Genomic DNA, 18,920 nt, shown 5'->3' with positions numbered 1-18,920 from the left:
ATGCCATGAGGACACGAGGGTCTAACGCTTGTGCTGCAAACATCTGAGCAAGGCACCAAATTCCCAAAGCTGTCCCTCCATTACTGAAACTTTTGTTTCTTTTTGGTTTTATTGTTGCAAACAATATCGAGCAGAGTCTGTCTAGTACAGTAGTTCACTCGCCTGACTTCCGTGGAGGCAAAGTTGACTCAGTTGCCAGTTCGTGGCGTTCGTGGCTGTGTGAATGGGTTTCTGTGTCTGTACTGTCAGTGCTCCACGATCGACAGCCAGGATGTTGTCTGACTTTCACCTAATGTCAGTTGGCATAGGCTCCAGCTCTCCTGTGGGAGTGGGACAGAAAATGGGTGTGTGGATGGATTAAAATCATACCACACAAAATATAAATCTAATCTAAAAATAATATCTCTGCTTACTCAAAATATAATTTTTTTTAAAGTGTGCAAGTTAACAGGCCTTAAAAGGCTATATGTGCATGTGTACGCACACACACACACACACACACACACTTCCTGCCAAAGCAGGCTCTGTTGCAGCAGCTCGTCACCACAAGAATAGCGCTGTGGCCCACAGCAGAGTCAGTGGAACGGTACAACATGACAAAAAGTCTGTTTGTTGTCTGTCTTTCTTTTCAGTAAGTAACATTAAATACAGAGAAGTTATTCAACGAAAAACTGTGCATATTAATCTTTCGATCAAATCAATTTCCTGTGTTGTTATAACACTCGATGACAGTCTGACTTTTTTTTTTTAATGATTCATAATGACCTTGACCTAAGCACGTGACCAAGGACTAGTGAGACATTCATCCATCGATCCATTCATTTTCCAATCTGCTTATCCCCCTGTGGGAATGCCGTAGTCTATCTCAGTCAACTGGTTACCATTCACACTCACACCAAGGGACAATTTCGAGTGCTACATTAACCTGCCACGCATGTTTTATGAAATATGTGAGGAAACTGGAGTACCTGGAGAAAATCCACGCAGGCACGAGGAGAACATGCAAACTCCACACAGGAAGGCCGGAATCAAACCCCGCACCTCTGCACTGAGACCTGACCAGGACAAATATTAGTATGTATTAAAATTAAAATATGGTTGCTGACTATGAAATTCATTGTGTCGAAAGAGAAATGAAAGTTACATTGAAAAAAAAACACCACACGTTTTTTTTGGTTGTTTTTTTTCTGGTAGGCAGCCAATCGACAAGCACATTGGCAGCAAAAGTTCCTTTGGAAAATTGCTGTTATGACCTCGCTACCATTGCGCCAAAACGTTTGCACGCTAAGCACCTGCTAAATGACTACAGTGCAACCAATATCCTCTCAACGACAGGAAGTTCTCATGCCGCTCTCTGCTACTTTAGGTTTTGTGTGTGCGTGTGTGTGTGTGTGTGTGCATGTGTGTGTGTGTGTGTGTGTGTGCACGCGCGTGCGTGTACAGATGCACGTAAGCACTGTCAGACATATCTAAGTACACAGACAGATGATGATGTTGTCACAGCCATGGTGAAAAGTGATTTCTAAATATCGTCGTTTACATCCATCACCCATGGCGGAACTTGAACTCTGATGTGCGCGAAGACACATTTTCTACACAAAGAGGTGAGTACAGTATCACACTTGTGATGGTACGTATAGACAAAACGAGAGCGTAGATCATCAAACAAAACTCTTGAACTTTCCTCATACAAATTACAAATCTTAATCAAGTTTGAAGCCTGAGAAACATTCGTACCTTTTGCGCAAATTCCAAATTTGATTTCACGGCAATGAGAACGTTTTCTGCTTTGAGTCCTTATTTTGTTTCAAGAAAGATTAATTTCAGTTTTACGAGAAGAGGCCCATCCTTTTTTGGTCAGTGAAATTTGACAAATTCAACATCCGTTTGCACATAGAACATTGGAAACAATAACACACTGTGTTTTTTTTTTTTTGTTTGGAAGACCTTTAGCTGTAGATCACAAGAAGAGAGCCACTTCAATGGAAAATGTTGACTTTGATAGCAAGAATAGAAAAACGCTCCCCACTTGAGAGTACAAGAAAAGATAAGCAGCGGAGAAAAAAAAAAGTCTTGTGGTTTGTTCCTTGGGGTCTTCGTCGATTAATTTTTTCCATGACTATGAGACGTCGGAGAGAGTCAAATGCTACAATTAGCCCACTGAACTGGTTCTCGTCCAATGGGGACCATGAGATTTTGAAACAACACAATTTATGACACCAAAAATAAGCAAGTCAAGTTGCTCTTGGAAGAATTCTTTGCTTGGTTCATTACAAAGCTTCGAATTCAAACACAAAGCATGCTGTAATGGCTGCAAGGCCATTCGGGAAACCTCAACATAATCAATGAACAATCAGATTAACAAAACCACTTTTTGTTAATCTGATTGAAATTCAATGTATTCATTGAAGTGACCTCCTAATTACACCATCTCAAGAGCCGGTGGCCCAAAAATGCTCTTTTAATTTTATCATTAACTTACAGAAAAGATGGGATGCAACTGCAGCTCCGACTACTCAGATGCTGAATGGATCGAGAACTTGGATGAAATTTGCGAGCACTGTAATTGTCCCATATCTCCACAATCACGCAATCAAGTAAGTTGCATTTGTGAGTTTTATTTGGAGGTACAGCAGCTCGTGCATGCATGCAAAACTGCTCGTAAAAGTGTTTTTATAATTTCATGTCCAAAAAATAGAGGAATGTAGAGAATTTCAATTCTTAAGTACATTTTAGATCAGCGGAGGCCTGGTGGTCCAGTGGTTAGCGCGTCGACCTCACAGTCCAGAGGTCTGTGTGGAGTTTGCATGTTCTCCCCGTGCCTGCGTGGGTTTTCTCCAGGTGTTCCGGTTTCCTACCACATTCCAAAAACATGTACGGCAGGCTAATTGAAGGCTCAAAATTGTCACTAGGTGTGAGTGTGAGCACGAATGGTTGTTCATCTGTGTGTGCCCTGCGATTGGCTGGTAACTGGTTCAGGGTGTCCCCTCCCTACTGCCCGAAGACGGCTGGGATAGGCTCCAGCACCCCCGCGACCCTTGTGAGGATAAAGCAGATTGGAAAATGAATGAATGAATGAATGAATGAATGAATGAATGAATGAATGAATGAATGAATTTTACATACGATTTAGAGAATATAGCAAAACTGTGTCAGGGCAGATCTGATTTTCCCGAATTCCGATTGGTAAATGTTTGATGTGTTGCTAATTGCCTGTCCAATATTGCATTTCTGTTCATCATTAACTCTAATGCACATCTTCTTGTCTTCTGTCACCAGTATACCAATCAACTAATTCCACATCCATCACAGGGTTCAGCACCTTCATCTCCGCTCCCCGGTAACAACGAACGAATTTCCTCTTTCTGATGAACAAGACGCAAACCATGAAGTGAAGTGTTTGTTGAACAGTAATGTGAAGATGAACATGAATATTCATATTTATCCGCACACTTTTGGATCAGCATTGTATGAAATTACTTCCCAGCCCATTCTCCTCAAAACTGTCTTTCAACATTCGGGGGCAGCCATTTGTAAAACCTGATTTCACAATAATTGGGAATGCTTTTGCAGAGAATCTAGCAGTGGCTTGCTACAGCTATGAACCCGCCCATGATGGTGACCTGGGCTTTGAAAAGGGAGAGAAACTCAAGATAATTAACAGGTGAGTTCTGAACTTGTGACAGCTTGTTTGGTCTCAAACATTTTATTCCCGCAACTGCGCTCTCAGCAGATGTTGTCATGTTTTTAACGGGAACCCTATTATGACTTTGACCTTTTGTTTGATTCAAATATACTCTATTTTTTAATTATGCCACAAATAAATGAATACAGCCCCTGGCAGGGTCACCCATGGCAAACAGGTCCTAGGTGAGGGACCAGACAAAGCACGGCTCACAAAGCCCCTTATGGAAAACAAAATCAATGGTACTCAGTTTCCCTTGCCCGGACGCGGGTCACCGGGGCCCCCCTCTGGAGCCAGGCCTGGAGGTGGGGCTCGTTGGCGAGCGCCTGGTGGCCGGGCCTACACCCATGGGGCCCGGCCGGGCTCAGCCCGAAGAGGCAACGTGGGTCCCCCTTCTCATGGTCTCACCACCCGTGGGAGGGGTCAAAGGGGTCGGGTGCAATGCGAGCTGGGCGGCAGCCAAAGGCGGGGACCCTGGCGGTCCGATCCTCGGCTGCAGAAGCTAGCTCTTGGGACATGGAATGTCACCTCTCTGGCAGGGAAGGAGCCCGAACTGGTGTGTGAGGCAGAGAAGTTCCGACTGGATATAGTCGGACTTGCCTCCACACACAGCCTGGGTTCTGGTACGAGTCCTCTCGAGAGGGGTTGGACTCTCTTTCACTCTGGAGTTGCTCACGGTGAGAGGCGCAGAGCAGGTGTGGGCATACTTATTGCCCCCCGGCTCAGTGCCTGTACATTGGGGTTCACACCGGTGGACGAGAGGGTTGCATCCCTCCGCCTGCGGGTGGGGGGACGGGTCCTGACTGTTGTTTGTGCATATGCACCAAACAGCAGCTCAGCATACCCACCCTTTTTGGAGTCCTTGGAGGGTGTGCTGGAGAGTACTCCTGCTGGGGACTCCCTTGTTCTACTGGGGGACTTCAATGCTCACGTGGGCAATGACAGTGAGACCTGGAGGGGCGTGATTGGGAGGAACGCCCCCCCCCGATCAGAACTCGAGTGGTGTTTTGTTATTGGACTTCTGTGCTCGTCACGGATTGTCCATAACGAACACCTTGTTCAAACATAAGGGTGTCCACATGTGCACTTGGTACCAGGACACCCTAGGCCGTAGTTCGATGATCGACCTTGTGGTCGTGTCATCGGATTTGCGGCCGCATGTTCTGGACACTCGGGTGAAGAGAGGGGCGGAGCTGTCAACTGATCACCACCTGGTGGTGAGTAGGCTCCGATGGTGGGGAAGATGCCGGTCCGTCCTGGCAGACCCAAACGTATTGTGAGGGTTTGTTGGGAGCGTCTGGCGGAATCCCCTGTCAGAAGGAGTTTCAACTCCCACCTCCGACAGAGCTTTTCCCATGTTCCGGGGGAGACAGGGGACATTGAGTCCGAGTGGACCATGTTCCGTGCCTCTATTGTTGAGGCGGCCAATCTGAGTTGTGGCCGTAAGGTGGTTGGTGCCTGTCGTGGCGGCAACCCTCGTACTCGCTGGTGGACACCAGCAGTAAGGGATGCCGTCAAGCTGAAGAGGGAGTCCTATCAAGCCTTTATGGCCTGTGGGACCCCAGAGGCAGCTGACGGGTATCGACTGGCCAAGCGGAACGCAGCTTTGGTGGTCGCCGAGGCAAAAACCCGAGCATGGGAAGAGTTCGGTGAGGCCATGGAAGCCGACTTCCGGACGGCTTCGAGGAAGTTCTGGTCCACCATCCGACGTCTCAGGAGGGGGAAGCAGTGCGCCACTAACACTGTGTACAGTGGGGATGGGGCGCTGCTGACTTCGACTCGGGACGTTGTGAACCGGTGGGCAGAGTACTTCGAAGACCTCCTCAACTCCACCAACACGCCTTCCTTGGAGGAAGCAGAGCCCCGGGACTCTGAGGTGGGCTCTCCTATCTCTGTGGTTGAAGTCACCGATGTGGTTAAAAAGCTCCTCGGTGGCAAGGCCCCAGGGGTGGATGAGATCCGCCCGGAGTTCCTCAAGGTTCTGGATGTTGTGGGGTTGTCCTGGTTGACACGCCTCTGCAACATCGGGTGGTCAACGGGGAGAGTGCCTCTGGATTGGCAGACCGGGGTGGTAGTCCCTCTTTTTAAAAAGGGGGACCGGAGGGTGTGTTCCAACTACAGAGGGATCACACTCCTCAGCCTCCCTGGTAAGGTCTATTCAGGGGTGCTGGAGAGGGGGGTCCGTCAGGAAGTCGAGCCTCAGATTGAGGAGGAGCAGTGTGGTTTTCGTCCCGGCCGTGGAACAGTGGACCAGCTCTACACCCTTAGCAGGGTTTTCGAGGGTATGTGGGAATTCGCCCAACCAGTCTACATGTGTTTTGTGGACTTGGAGAAGGCGTTTGACCGTGTCCCTCGGGGAGTTCTGTGGGGGGTGCTTCGTGGGTATGGGGTACCGAACCCCCTGATACGGGCTGTTCGGTCACTATACCACCGATGTCAGAGTTTGGTTCGCATTGCCGGCAGTAAGTCAGAATCGTTCCCAGTGAGGGTAGGACTCCGCCAAGGCTGCCCTTTGTCACCGATTCTGTTCATAACCTTCATGGACAGAATCTCTAGGCGCAGCCGAAGCGTTGAGGGGGTCCGTTTTGGTAGCCTCAGTATTGCATCCCTGCTTTTTGCAGATGATGTGGTGCTGTTGGCTCCTTCAAACAGGGCTCTCCAACTCTCACTGGAGCGTTTCGCAGCCGAGTGTGAAGCGGTTGGGATGAAAATCAGCACCTCCAAATCTGAAACCATGGTCCTCAGTCGGAAAAGGGTGGAGTGCCCCCTCCGGGTCGGGGGAAAGATCTTGCCCCAAGTGGAGGAGTTTAAGTATCTTGGGGTCTTGTTCACGAGTGAGGGCAGGAGGGAGCGAGAGACCGACAGGCGGATCGGTGCAGCGTCTGCTGTGACGCGGACGTTGTATCGGTCTGTCGTGGTGAAGAAGGAGCTGAGCCAAAGGGCGAAGCTCTCAATTTACCGGTCGATCTACGTTCCAACCCTCATCTATGGTCACGAGCTATGGGTCGTGACCGAAAGAGATCCTGGATACAAGCGGCCGAAATGAGTTTTCTCCGCAGGGTGTCCGGGCTCTCCCTTAGAGATAAGGTGAGGAGCTCGGTCATCCGGGAGGGGCTCAGAGTCGAGCCGCTTCTCCTCCACATCGAGAGGAGCCAGATGAGGTGGCTTGGGCATCTGATTCGGATGCCTCCTGAACGCCTCCCTGGTGAGGTGTTCCGGGCATGTCCCACCGGGAGGAGACCCCGAGGAAGACCCAGGACACGCTGGAGAGACTATGTCACCCAGCTGGCCTGGGAACGCCTCGGGATCCCCCGGGGAGAGTTGGAAGAAGTAGCTAGGGAGAGGGAAGTCTGGGCTTCCCTGCTAAAGCTGTTGCCCCCGCGGCCCGGCCCCGGATAAGCGGTAGAAGATGGATGGATGGATGGATGGATGGATGGATGGATGGATAAATGAATACAGTCTTGGAAACAATTCTTGGTGCTCCTTTGTTCATGAAGGGAAAAAAATTAATCCGACAAAAGCAATTAAAATGAAATGAAAAGTAGGCATGAACCAGAATCTCTCCAAGTTTCCTCCCACAATCCAAATACATGCAGACGTGTTTAATTGAACACTCTAAAACACAGGTATTAAACGCAAGGCCCGGGGGCCAGATCCAGCCCGCCGCATCATTTTATGTGGCCCTCGAAAGCAAATCATGTGTGTCAACTTCCATGATCCATGAAAATCTGAACCGAAATGTCAAATAGTCACGTGCAATTAAATAACGTTGAGCTATTGCAATAATTATTTTACACACTTTATACTCACTTGAACAATAATTGAACAAACAACAAACAGCTGACTGATTTAAAAATGAGTAATCCATCAATTGTATTTGTTCATTTGTCTGTTGTGTACAAGTAATAATAAGATGTGATGATTAAACATTTATTCTTTTTCCCTCTTAGAAGAATGTCCTTAACTGTAATCCATTGTGTAGTTGAGTGGTCATCCAATTTATTTCCCTTTGAAACACGTCAGACTTATATCTCTCTGGACTAATTGATGAATTTCTATCAGATGTTTGAGGAATTTGAGGATATGTCCGGAACTTTCTGAGTACCGTAACATGAGAGCGAAAAAAAAAAACGGTTAGAGTATATGCAATTCCATGGTTCTCGGCACAACAACGCTTTCTCAAGTGGGCATTTCACGCCACTATTAAATAATCAAATCAATTACAAGCAACAATGTTCTGTCACAATGAATGATTTACAATTGTTATTTACAATTTTGATAGTGCTCACTTGCATTTATAAAGAAACACATCCTCTGAGCACATTACTCACAAATATACTACTGTATAGGATTTTTACTCATCGATGTCAAATTTGCACATTTGTAAGCTAACTCATAAAATCATTGTGTTTTGACTATCAGGGATGATCCAGAGTGGTATTTGGCAGAATCTCTCACCACAGGACAGAGGGGCTACGTCCCACACAACTTTATTGCAATGAACACCGAAGAGACAGAACCGTATGTCACACAGGCAGTATATTGCATTGATGAAGATGTTGACCTCAAAGCTGTGTCCTGCAGTACCATCCCACCAGCCTAAAAAAAAAGGTGTCAGTTTTCAGTGTGAAGCATGTTGTGTGTTACAGGTGGTTCTTTAAGAACATTTCTAAAAATGATTCAATGAGGCTCCTGCTCGCTCCCGGGAACACAAAGGGCTCCTTCTTGATTCGTGAGAGTGAGACGATCCCAGGTGATGGATGCATACTATCACTACACTGCAGTAACACATACAGTACTGTCCAAAAGTCACAGGCTTTTGGAAACCGATATAATTTTTAACACCGAACTGTCAAGGAGATATGTGCTGGCCTGTTAAAAAGTGAATTGTTGTTCTTCACTTGGATGAAAATGGCCATAATAGTCTCAGAATGCCCATTTTAGCCTTACCTTGCCTTTGGGGGGAGGGGGGGGAGGGGCCAGTGGTGTGGGGCTGGTGGTGGTGGTGGGGGTGGGTGGCATGTTCTCCCTGGGCCTGCGTGGGTTTTCTCGAGGTACGCCGGTTTCCTCCCATATTCCAAAAACATGCATGGCAGGCTGATTGAAGTCTCTAAATTGTCTGTTGTTGTGAATGTAAGCGCGGGTGGTTGTTTCTCTCTGCGTGCCCTGTGATTGGCTGGCAACCGTTTCAGGGTGTCCCCTGCCAACTGCCCGAAGACAGCTGGGATGGGCTCCAGCACACCACGCGACCCTTCTGAGGATAAAGTGGTTCCGAAAATGGATTGATGGATGGATCAGTTTTCTAATATGTACTCTGAAAGGAGTGTTGCACATGTGATTGTGCATGTTCCAAAAAAGCTATTTATGAAAAATAACTGTAAAAGTGCATAATAATTGAATGGCCATGGGAAAATGTGGGCCCGAATGTGAGACGTGTGCAAACGTGTGAGACGTGTTGTCTGGAGGTGAGAGTTTTGGGGTCTTACCACTTCGTTCAATTTAGTTGCTCGCATTTTGGATAAAGAAGTACTTGTGTAAGGTCAAAGGTTTCCGACCAAACATTTACAGACCAAACTTTTCCATCTTCGACACCGCTGATGCCATTTTAGTGGCTCTTCATCGACAAACCTTCCAAAGGTTGAACTGTTAACAAATGTGTTAACAAACGTTAACCAAAAAAAAAGTTAACAAACTGTTAACTTTATTGTGATGATTCAATTGTGACTCCGAAGGGCAAAAAGAAAAAAATAAACCCCTCCTTTCATTTCTACTGTAAATGTTTTCATCTTATTTGTTTCAGGGTCATACTCATTGTCAATCAGGGACTTTGACCCAAACACGGGTGAAGGAGTGAAACATTACAGGATCCGCAACTTGGACAACGGTGGTTTCTACATCACCAATAAGATATCTTTTAATTCCCTGAAAGAACTTGTCCAGCATCATACACGTACGTGTGATTAGTACTTCCCAAAAAGTCAGGTTTATCGCTGCGATGTCTTTCGCTGATCCACTTTCTGTCGTTCAGGTGATGCAGAAGGTTTGTGTACCAAGTTGGTGAAGCCATGCCAGTCAAGAGCTCCTCAGAAACCATGGTGGCAAGATGAGTGGGAGATCTCCCGGGAGTCCCTGAAAATGGTGAATAAGCTCGGAGCGGGCCAGTTTGGAGATGTCTGGATGGGTGAGCAAGCACTCTGTCTTTGTTTGTCTGAGATTTACCACTGCATGGGGAATACCGCATGCACTCGATTATTCCCGATAACAGTGGCTCTTTACCGTATGCTACTTTAAGCTCTTTGACCTGCAGAATAATGCAAGAAATTAGCCTTGTCATGAAGCTTAACTCAGGCTCCCTTAATCTATCTTTCCAGAGAACTTTCTACATTTAAGGAATTCTATCTTCACAATAGCAGCATGACCATCCATTGTGCAAGTTCATCCAGAGGCCAAATAGTTCTGCTTTAATTGCTATTACAGTACATGGACAATATGAGTCGCGGCCCTTGTATCATTAATTGGAGGACTGTTTCCTCTGTTTTTAAATTCCCTCATACCGGCTGTGATGAACTCTCACCGCAGCGAGTGTGAAAACATGACCTTCGCTTCAACTTCTCCATATTTCATTCCCTATTTTACCACGGCGCAACCTCTAAGGTCGAACACAAGCAGCTCTATGACGCAGATCGACCTCTTGAATGTATTTCCACATAGGACAAAACTTAAATAGAAACAATGGATGGATTCTCGGGTCAAACTTCCTTGCATAATAAAATCTTTATCAACAACTTTATCAGTAACTGTTAGTAAAACAACCACTGTTAATATTAAGACAGCAAAACACTCAGGCCCTATTTTCTTAGATAGGTGCATGTGCGCTCGGAGTAAACACTGATGCATCTTCATTTTCATGCCGGGGCAAGTCTACTTTACTGTTTTAATGTTCCCCAGTCTAAGTGTGAGCAATTGTGTGAGCATTTGTGCACTGCCCTCTCCCTCTCAGTGCACCGCAAATGTATGCAGTGCATACAAAAAACAAAACAAAACAAAAAAAACGATCCTGAGCGGCGTTTGCATTTTGTGTTTTCATATTCTCCTCCCGAAAGAAATTGACATTTTTATTTTGTCACATCTGGTTCATGGAGACACTCAGTGATGGTGCACACGTGGATGTGAATGGTCGTTTGTCTTTCTATGTGCCTTGTGACTGACTGGCAACCAGTTCAGGGTGTAGTTTGCCTTCCACCCAAATTCAGCTAGGATAGGCTCCAGCAACTTCCCGTGACCCTGTTCAAGAATAGAGGAATTGAAAATGGATGGATGGATGGTGGGTTGATTGCGAGAGATGGAAAAAAAATGCCACAAAAACAAAAAGAAAATGCGAAGGAGAATGAGAAGATGTGAAGTGAAGGATCTCAACACTTTTACTGCTATAAGCGATAACTTGATTGAACAGTGAGTTTACCTTTTCAACGACACAATAATCATTCATATAACTCTCCACTTCATAGTTTTGATATTACAGTATAAGACAGCAACTACTCATGCAAAAATGTATTAACAATTCCCATAAACTTACGTAGATTTTTGGACAAGCCAATTTGGGTCGATTCAGAACATAAAAGTGGCCTAGAATACTTCATCTTGGAGCAATTTTTACAAACTAAGACTAGTTTTATTTGTGTCACAAATCTATATTGAGCTATATGTTCTCTTTTGATATGTATTCATAAGCGGTTTGACATTTTTGTAAGGTGGATAGGTGGATGCCATGGTATTTCAATCAGAACTGTGACAACAGTGTGCGTCAATCCCTGCGAGTCTGAAGAAATCAAGTCATTTAATTAATTTTTTATTATCGTCCTTAATATATTTTTAAAAGCACAATGGATGGATTTTTCACACATGGTGGCACGATCGGAGCTAGAAGGCGATCTCACTGCACAATGGCTAACTTGAAGTCAAGTGGAATGCTTTTCATAATTCATTTTCAATAAATTTACTGTACATGCGCCGATCTCCTGCATGTACTCGAGCAAGTCGTTCAGAATTTTTATAATCAGGTGTGTTGCTCCTGGGAGAGCTGGGAAACAGGATGGTGGCCCTTGAGAACCGAGTTTGGACACCCCGGCGGTCGAGGCTTATGAATGTACAATACAAATAAAGCCCCCTGTTGTTTCTTCATTTTCAAGTACCGGTACTTTCTTTTCAGGTTTCTACAATAATGACAGGAAGGTTGCAATTAAGGGTCTGAAGATTGGCACAATGTCGACGGAAGCCTTTCTGGAAGAAGCCAATGTGATGAAGAACCTGCAACATCCTCGTCTCGTGCGCCTCTTCGCTGTGGTTAGCCAGGAGCCCATCCTTATTGTCACTGAGTACATGGAAAACGGTACGTAAGAGGGTCTCCCAATGACTATTTCAACGGGATTTCAAACGGATGACTGAAGCATCAAGAACAAAAGAAAATTTGGCCCTTGGGTCTTTCCATTAAATGACTAACAAAACCTTAAAAAAAATGTGACAGTTCTAAGCAGTTTCATGTCCATAGACAACGCAAAGGCATAAGTGCAAACGAGGAAACACTCAGTGTTGTGTCATCCATGTTCAGGATCTAACACATCACTATGGTTTCAATCTCTGGATAATAGAGCACATGTTTGAACAAAACCTAGAATCGCCCTCATTTCCCAACATAGTCTTGAGTCATATATTCACGTATTGCGGTAGAGCCGCGAAAGAGCTCTTGAAACAATCTAAATAAGAATAGAACCCCAGAGATGGCAGACCTCTACCAAGGAAAAATATTTCTCCATATAAACTGTTAGAGTTAAAAGTCAAAATGAAGGTTGTCTGTATATCGGCACCCTTTTTTTTTGGATTTTCACCAACATTAAATGAGTCATCATCCATTCCTTCTAATGATCAAACAACCCAAAGTAGTAGCTCTCGCCCTCGCCTTTTCATGCTTGGCGGAGGCAATAAGACAATGTTCCCCTGCTATGCTGAAGAAGTCCGATTGGCTATTTTCAGTTCCTCGGGCATTCCGAGGAAACATAAACTTTCACTGGCTTTGCTCGCTCCTGCGGATGCTGTCATGTGACTGTTGTTTACCCGCAAAGGCAAAATTTCCCAAGGTCTGTTTTGTGGGAAGGTGTTAAAGATGGAAGGGGCGTTTCACCGGGTTATTGTTTAGAGACTCTCAGTGACCTCTGCCCCCTCTCCAGAATCTGTGCATCCGCAGACACAAACACGCGCACTGTCACATGCACTCCAATACTGGCACAGCCCAATCGCAGTTGTAAACAAATAGCCTCTCGACAAAGGCAGATTGTACCAAATCTTGCAACTGGATCTTCTTTTCCCTTCTCCATATATAACAATGTGAAAGATTTATAAACACGTGGAAATAATGAATAGCAGCGAGAAACTGCATCATGTGCAACTTCATTCTCCAAAGGTTTACGATTTCTTGTCGGACAATTAAACAATACCAAAATTGGTTGGGGTCTTGCTCCAAACATCACCATCGCCTTGAATGGTGCTCTTTTGTAAAAGTCTTGTACGACCAGCCTGTCAAACTACCAGCAGTGGCTCTCTTTGTCTGAAATCCACGTGTAAATAGGAAACAAATGCAGCCTCTGTTGTCAAGAGAAAGGATGGCTTGGAGTTCCCGTCTTTTGACTTTGTCTCTTTTTTTACTATCTACAACAACAAAGATGGAAAATAACAGGCGTGTCCTCAGAGGCTTCTGTGTGACCTTGACAAAGAACATTCATTTGGCTGTTCGAATTCAAATGCAACTCAAACACGGGGCAGTAAAGCTTCTTTTTTCCTGCCACAGACATTTTTTTAAACTGCTTCCCTTTGCATTAACGTGGCTGTCTGACATGCAAAGGTATTGTTCTTTTCTATTCCAACCCAAATTGACTGATCCTCAATGTACTTCCTTCCACTGTTATGTTCCCTGATTTGAACTTCTATTCTGGTCCAAGTCTGCCAATGTAGTTTCAAAGCATGGAGTTTCTTCAAGGAGAAATTTTGTGTGTGTGTGTGTGTGGGGGGGGGGGGGGGGTACTATAATACGTTATATGTGCCACCGCTAATCAAAACACACTATTGTGGTTAAAATCACATTCATGGAAAAAGACTTAAAACGATCATTCATCAATGTCAATTAATCTCAGGGTGCCGCCGTGTTGGGCATCGCAACTACCCTTGCGAATGTTGTTAAAGTCAGACTCGCTGTGTATGCTGCGATAACTAGCTTAACTACAGGTTGGTGGCAAGATAGTTTGAACAACATTTTAGCAAGTTCAGGTTAATGGTTCAGAATCATTATGTAAACAACTTGCAGCATACACAGAAGTCGTTTCTCAATCTTAAAAACGATTTTAATGGAAGCACGGAACAAATCTTGGGATATTTTCCCACTCACATGTAACCAACCGATGCAGCCTTTCCTTAAGATACGGTAGTTGACAAGAATAACATCCGGGTATTCTGTGCATTTTTGGTTTATTCACATTTTCAACTGGAACAGTGTTTGGGCCGCGATTGGTGACATTTCACAAGATCACAAGGACGTAGGAACATGCACGAACACAAACTGGGAAACTGCCAGAGAGTCTACTAAACTTTCTTTCTGGGTTTGTTCACGCAAGGGTAGCTGTGACATTAATTTCGGTCACCAACACAAGGTAATCCTGAGGCATCCTGAGATTGATGAACTATTATGTTTAATTATTAGTCCACCAATGCAATATTAACCAAAATGCGGATGTAAAATGTATTTTCCAAGGGTACAATAATAGTCATGTAACAAGGTCACAGTCAATTAGAACCTGGTGTGATTTGATGTAAATAAAAATATGAAAGTGTTAAATGGATATTCCCTGTTAAATTAAAATTGTTTCCAAAAAAAATCATTGTGGTTTTAATGAAAGTTGTTTTGATGCCATAGTTTCTGCCCGTGCGTCTGCATACCAAATTTGGTCGGATCCGATTTTCATAAGATTTGAACAGTGTCATCAATCACATAACGCCAACGAATTAGAGAAAAAAATTCTAACCAAATTTTTTAAATGTTGATCATTATTGGCATACTGGAATGTGCACAGAATTTCAAAAAAGACATTCTGTCACATTACCTTTCCCGTGGAGGTCAGAACAGAAATGCTGCTTGACCCAAAGTCAGGTGGGACAGGCTTTGGCTCACCTGTGACCCTCATGAGCCTTACTGGTATAGAAAATGGATGTATAAGAACACTGGGAGTGACTTTATGAAACCTATATTGTTGACAGGTAGCTTGCTGGAATACCTAAAAACAACACAGGGGAGTAATTTGTCCATGAAAACTTTGATAGACATGACATCCCAGGTAAGACGGCGTTCCATTCTGTCTCTGTCTGTCTCTCTGACATATGCTCTCCTTTCATGCCACTTGCACGATTTGATTTAAACCTTTCTTTCTCAAGCATGATCATCACAGACAAAAAGTCAGCCACTGTGCCAATCAGCCGTTGGCTCAACACTAGGTCTTGCAATATTAACAAATGTGTGTTGTCCCTAAACCAGTGTATCTCAATTATTTTCTATTAAGCCACCCCCCTCCCCCCCAACTCGTTGACGCCACTATAAATAGTATAATTTGTCTATAAAATCTGTTCTCAGTACACCTCAGTATAACATTGTACACAGTGGTGGACATTCAGTCAATACTGATGGATGGTTAGCCAATCCGTCACTGACAGACGCCCATTTTGCTGATGGATGATGGGAAACCAGGATTGTTTTGAGCGGACGGCATTGCCTCTGGAAACGCATCGCGGCTTTGACCTTCAGAGCTCTGGACGTCACTTGAATGATCCCTGTGTGCGTTTGTTTACACTGGCAGGGTAGAAGCTGTGGCAGGCGAAGACTTTACAGGGGTGAGCAATGATAAAATGAGCATTTATTAGTCAACGATACGTCCAAGTAAATTACCATCTTAGCCTAGTTTAATAAGAAGGACATAATGAGATACATGTGCAAGATGGACAGGGATATTACAGATCCCTATCAAGTGCCAGGAGTGTTTTTACAGCTATCACACTGGGCAGAACTCCAGTGGTGAATCCTTGTGATCATACAAAGGCTTGAAAGGTTTTAAATTTAGGTTATGCGACGTGCGTTCTGACTTGCATGTCTTAATCGCTGAGGTAAACGTACGTTACTGGTGAGGCGGCGGGCTCCATGGCAAGGTGGTCGGGTGGAGCACAATAATTAATTAATATCTGATGTGAATTTGAAACAAAGTCATGTTTTTGAATAATGGGATGGAAATCAAAATGTGTTTTAATCTGGTTACATCTCATTGGATCCAACATGGCCATACCCGTGTGTTGAAAATGTTGCCATAAAAGTGAAATAAATCAAGATAGAGTTTTTTTAATACCAATGAAGCCACAATATATTTAATACAAGTGCACCCCTTGTTTGATAAAGTTGACACTTCTACCTTACAGTTTTTCAAATCAAGGCATGGCAATAAAAATCCAGTATATGACAAATTACTTGTTTTAGTCTCGCAATTTCATTACACATATGTGGCAAGTTGATCAAATCAATTGAACAAAGGACATCAAACAAAAATGACTGATTCTTGCGACAATGTAATGAATGGAAAGGAGCGTAAAGAGTTGTAATGTCAATGACTAAAATCTAAAAGAACAAACAGACTTTATCCATGTCACGTTTCTGACAAGTTCTCGAGGCCAACGGCACCTATGAGACACATTCTTTGGAGGTCTGAAATATGCACTTCAGACCAAGCAAACCAAAATGCTTACAATCCCACCATTCTCTCTGCGTGAAAAATGATGGTCCATACATGGTCACAGGAATTAGCCTTCAACTGGACACACGCTAAAAGGATACCAGCAACGAGGGCAAGATAGAGTATAGTTGGCAATAGCAGGCCCACTTGTGTACCTGGGTGGAGGACACTGCAGGAGATGAGAGGTCTTGTCAAAGATAGATGAGGAAAGTGTTACATTCCTGACTTGTCGACATTTCTCGTCTTCAGCCCAAAACAATGTCCCGCAATGGACTGCCAAACAGTCCAAGTCATAGTCTGCCTTTCACCCAATAACAGATAAAGGCTTTAGCACGCACACACACACAACACACTCACGCACGCACACACACACACACACACACACACACACACACACACACACACACACACACACACACACACACACACACACACACACACACGCAAGCACACAATTATAACATCGTAACCGGAAGACACAGCGCATGCAAAGAAGGACAGAACGATCGGACTAATGGTGTGCTGCTCCCTGCAGGTAGCAGACGGAATGGCTTACATTGAGCAGAAGAATTACATCCATCGGGACCTCCGAGCTGCCAACATTCTGGTGTCCCATGAGCTCATCTGTAAGGTAGCAGACTTTGGACTTGCCAGACTCATTGAGGACAGTCAATACACAGCTAGGGAGGGTAAGGAGACCAATTGATTTACTCCCTTTTAGTCTTTACTCATGCAGACAATTATGCAATATTTTGTGATATTACGTTGTTCTACTGTTGTATACACACTGCTATTTTTGTCCATATTATAGCTCTCATTTTGCAGTTATTGCTCAACTGTGCCTGTAGAATATTTGACGATGATCACATTTCTGTAGATAAGTAAGCATTCTAAAAGGCCTCGTTGGATTAACATCTTTCAATTTTATTCACCCTTTCATGCACCTTTTGAACCTGATAACATGATAAGCTGTCCACTGTAGTAACCGCTGTCCCTGAAAGAGTTAATGTTGTGAATCTTGAAGAAAATTTTTACTTGCGCATGCGCAAGTCAATACCCCGCAGGATTAAGGGAAAACATGTTTTTAGTACTGTATTTAGCCTACGTTTTATCAATTATTTGCAACGTAAAAAAGGGGCAGGCTTAGAGATTGGGAACTAAGAGTGAGCAGCCAACACAACCATAGTTCACCAGATTGACAGGCGATGTTCAACGTTTTTTTTAGCCCCGTGCAAACGAATACAAGCCAAATGCGCAGCACGTGTTTCCGTCACTCGTCAGCGAAACGGGAGCTCCTCAGTGAAGGTGCTGATCGGGTAGTGACGATTCCAGTGACGGACGAAAATATACTTCCATTGGCGCTTAATCCAGCAACTTTTTAGAAATTTTTGTAATTCGCCAGAAAAACGTGAGTCCATCAGTCTTGACGGAATGCCACACACTCTAGTATGTTATGTTATCATTCAGCGTTATAGAGATATATATCATGGTCGATATAAAAAATTGTACAAACTGCAGCACAATTAGACTTTTTCCTTATTACTATTTGACTTTACACCAACGTGAAGCATCACAACCTTCCTACCGTGGCAGCAGCTCAAATGTTCATTTACCTTTGTGTTCACAGGAGCAAAGTTTCCCATCAAGTGGACTGCCCCAGAAGCTATAAACTTTGGAACATTTTCCATCAAGTCTGATGTATGGTCCTTTGGGATCCTCCTAACAGAAGTAGTCACATATGGCCGCATACCATACCCCGGTAAACATTTATTTGCATTTTCTTTACAATATTTACACAAATTCCTTCACAATAACCACACTGGTAATTGACTGTTCTATCAATGTTCAGGTATGTCCAACCCTGAGGTGATCCAGAACCTGGAGCAGGGCTACAGGATGCCAAAGCCAGAAAAGTGTTCAGATGGACTTTATAATATCATGTGTCTCTGCTGGAGAGAGAACCCGGAAAATAGACCCACCTTCGAGTACCTGAGGAGTGTTTTGGAGGACTTCTTTATTGCCACAGAACGTCAGTATCAGGCGTAGCCTTAACTGCACCAAGTCACATTCCGACTGTAAAGGCCTGGTTGATGTCTGCCTGATGCAATACTTCAGCTCTATCTTTCATCACAGTTGTTAAGGGAACAGTTAACCATTGCTGTCCTCATAAATGTGTTACTTTTATTGTCTTTATTGTACAATTAAAAAAAATCTTTGAATTATTTGACTTTTCTAATTAGCAGCAGGTTGACAGACACACACATCTCAGGCCCTATTTTCATGCCTTGTGCAATTTTAGCTAACGCAAAGTTCAGTCTAAATTTTATATGTGGATCATATCCACCAAAACTGCGTTACACCACCTGCACCACAACTTAGACCAGGTTTACCTGGCCTAAAGGGTTCAATTCCAGCTCCGA

General features: G+C 44.2%; 1 protein-coding gene across 1 annotated transcript; it reads left to right on the top strand.

Annotated features, from left to right (window-relative positions):
* Positions 1–1,443: 1,443 nt before the first annotated feature.
* On the top strand, positions 1,444–18,722 carry lck (LCK proto-oncogene, Src family tyrosine kinase). The gene is made up of 13 exons (XM_052085309.1): positions 1,444–1,604; positions 2,485–2,597; positions 3,280–3,340; positions 3,574–3,664; positions 8,108–8,206; positions 8,335–8,438; positions 9,486–9,635; positions 9,714–9,866; positions 11,895–12,074; positions 14,987–15,063; positions 17,036–17,189; positions 18,128–18,259; positions 18,350–18,722. The coding sequence occupies exons 2-13, from the start codon at positions 2,490–2,492 to the stop codon at positions 18,544–18,546; spliced, it is 1,506 nt and encodes a 501-aa protein (XP_051941269.1). The 5' UTR covers positions 1,444–1,604; positions 2,485–2,489; the 3' UTR covers positions 18,547–18,722.
* Positions 18,723–18,920: the final 198 nt, after the last annotated feature.

Source organism: Hippocampus zosterae, chromosome 14, assembly GCF_025434085.1.
Source record: "Hippocampus zosterae strain Florida chromosome 14, ASM2543408v3, whole genome shotgun sequence".
NCBI classification, from domain to species: domain Eukaryota; kingdom Metazoa; phylum Chordata; class Actinopteri; order Syngnathiformes; family Syngnathidae; genus Hippocampus; species Hippocampus zosterae.
The sequence above is the reverse complement of the archived record's forward strand: the minus strand, read 5'-3'. Positions and strand labels throughout refer to the sequence as shown.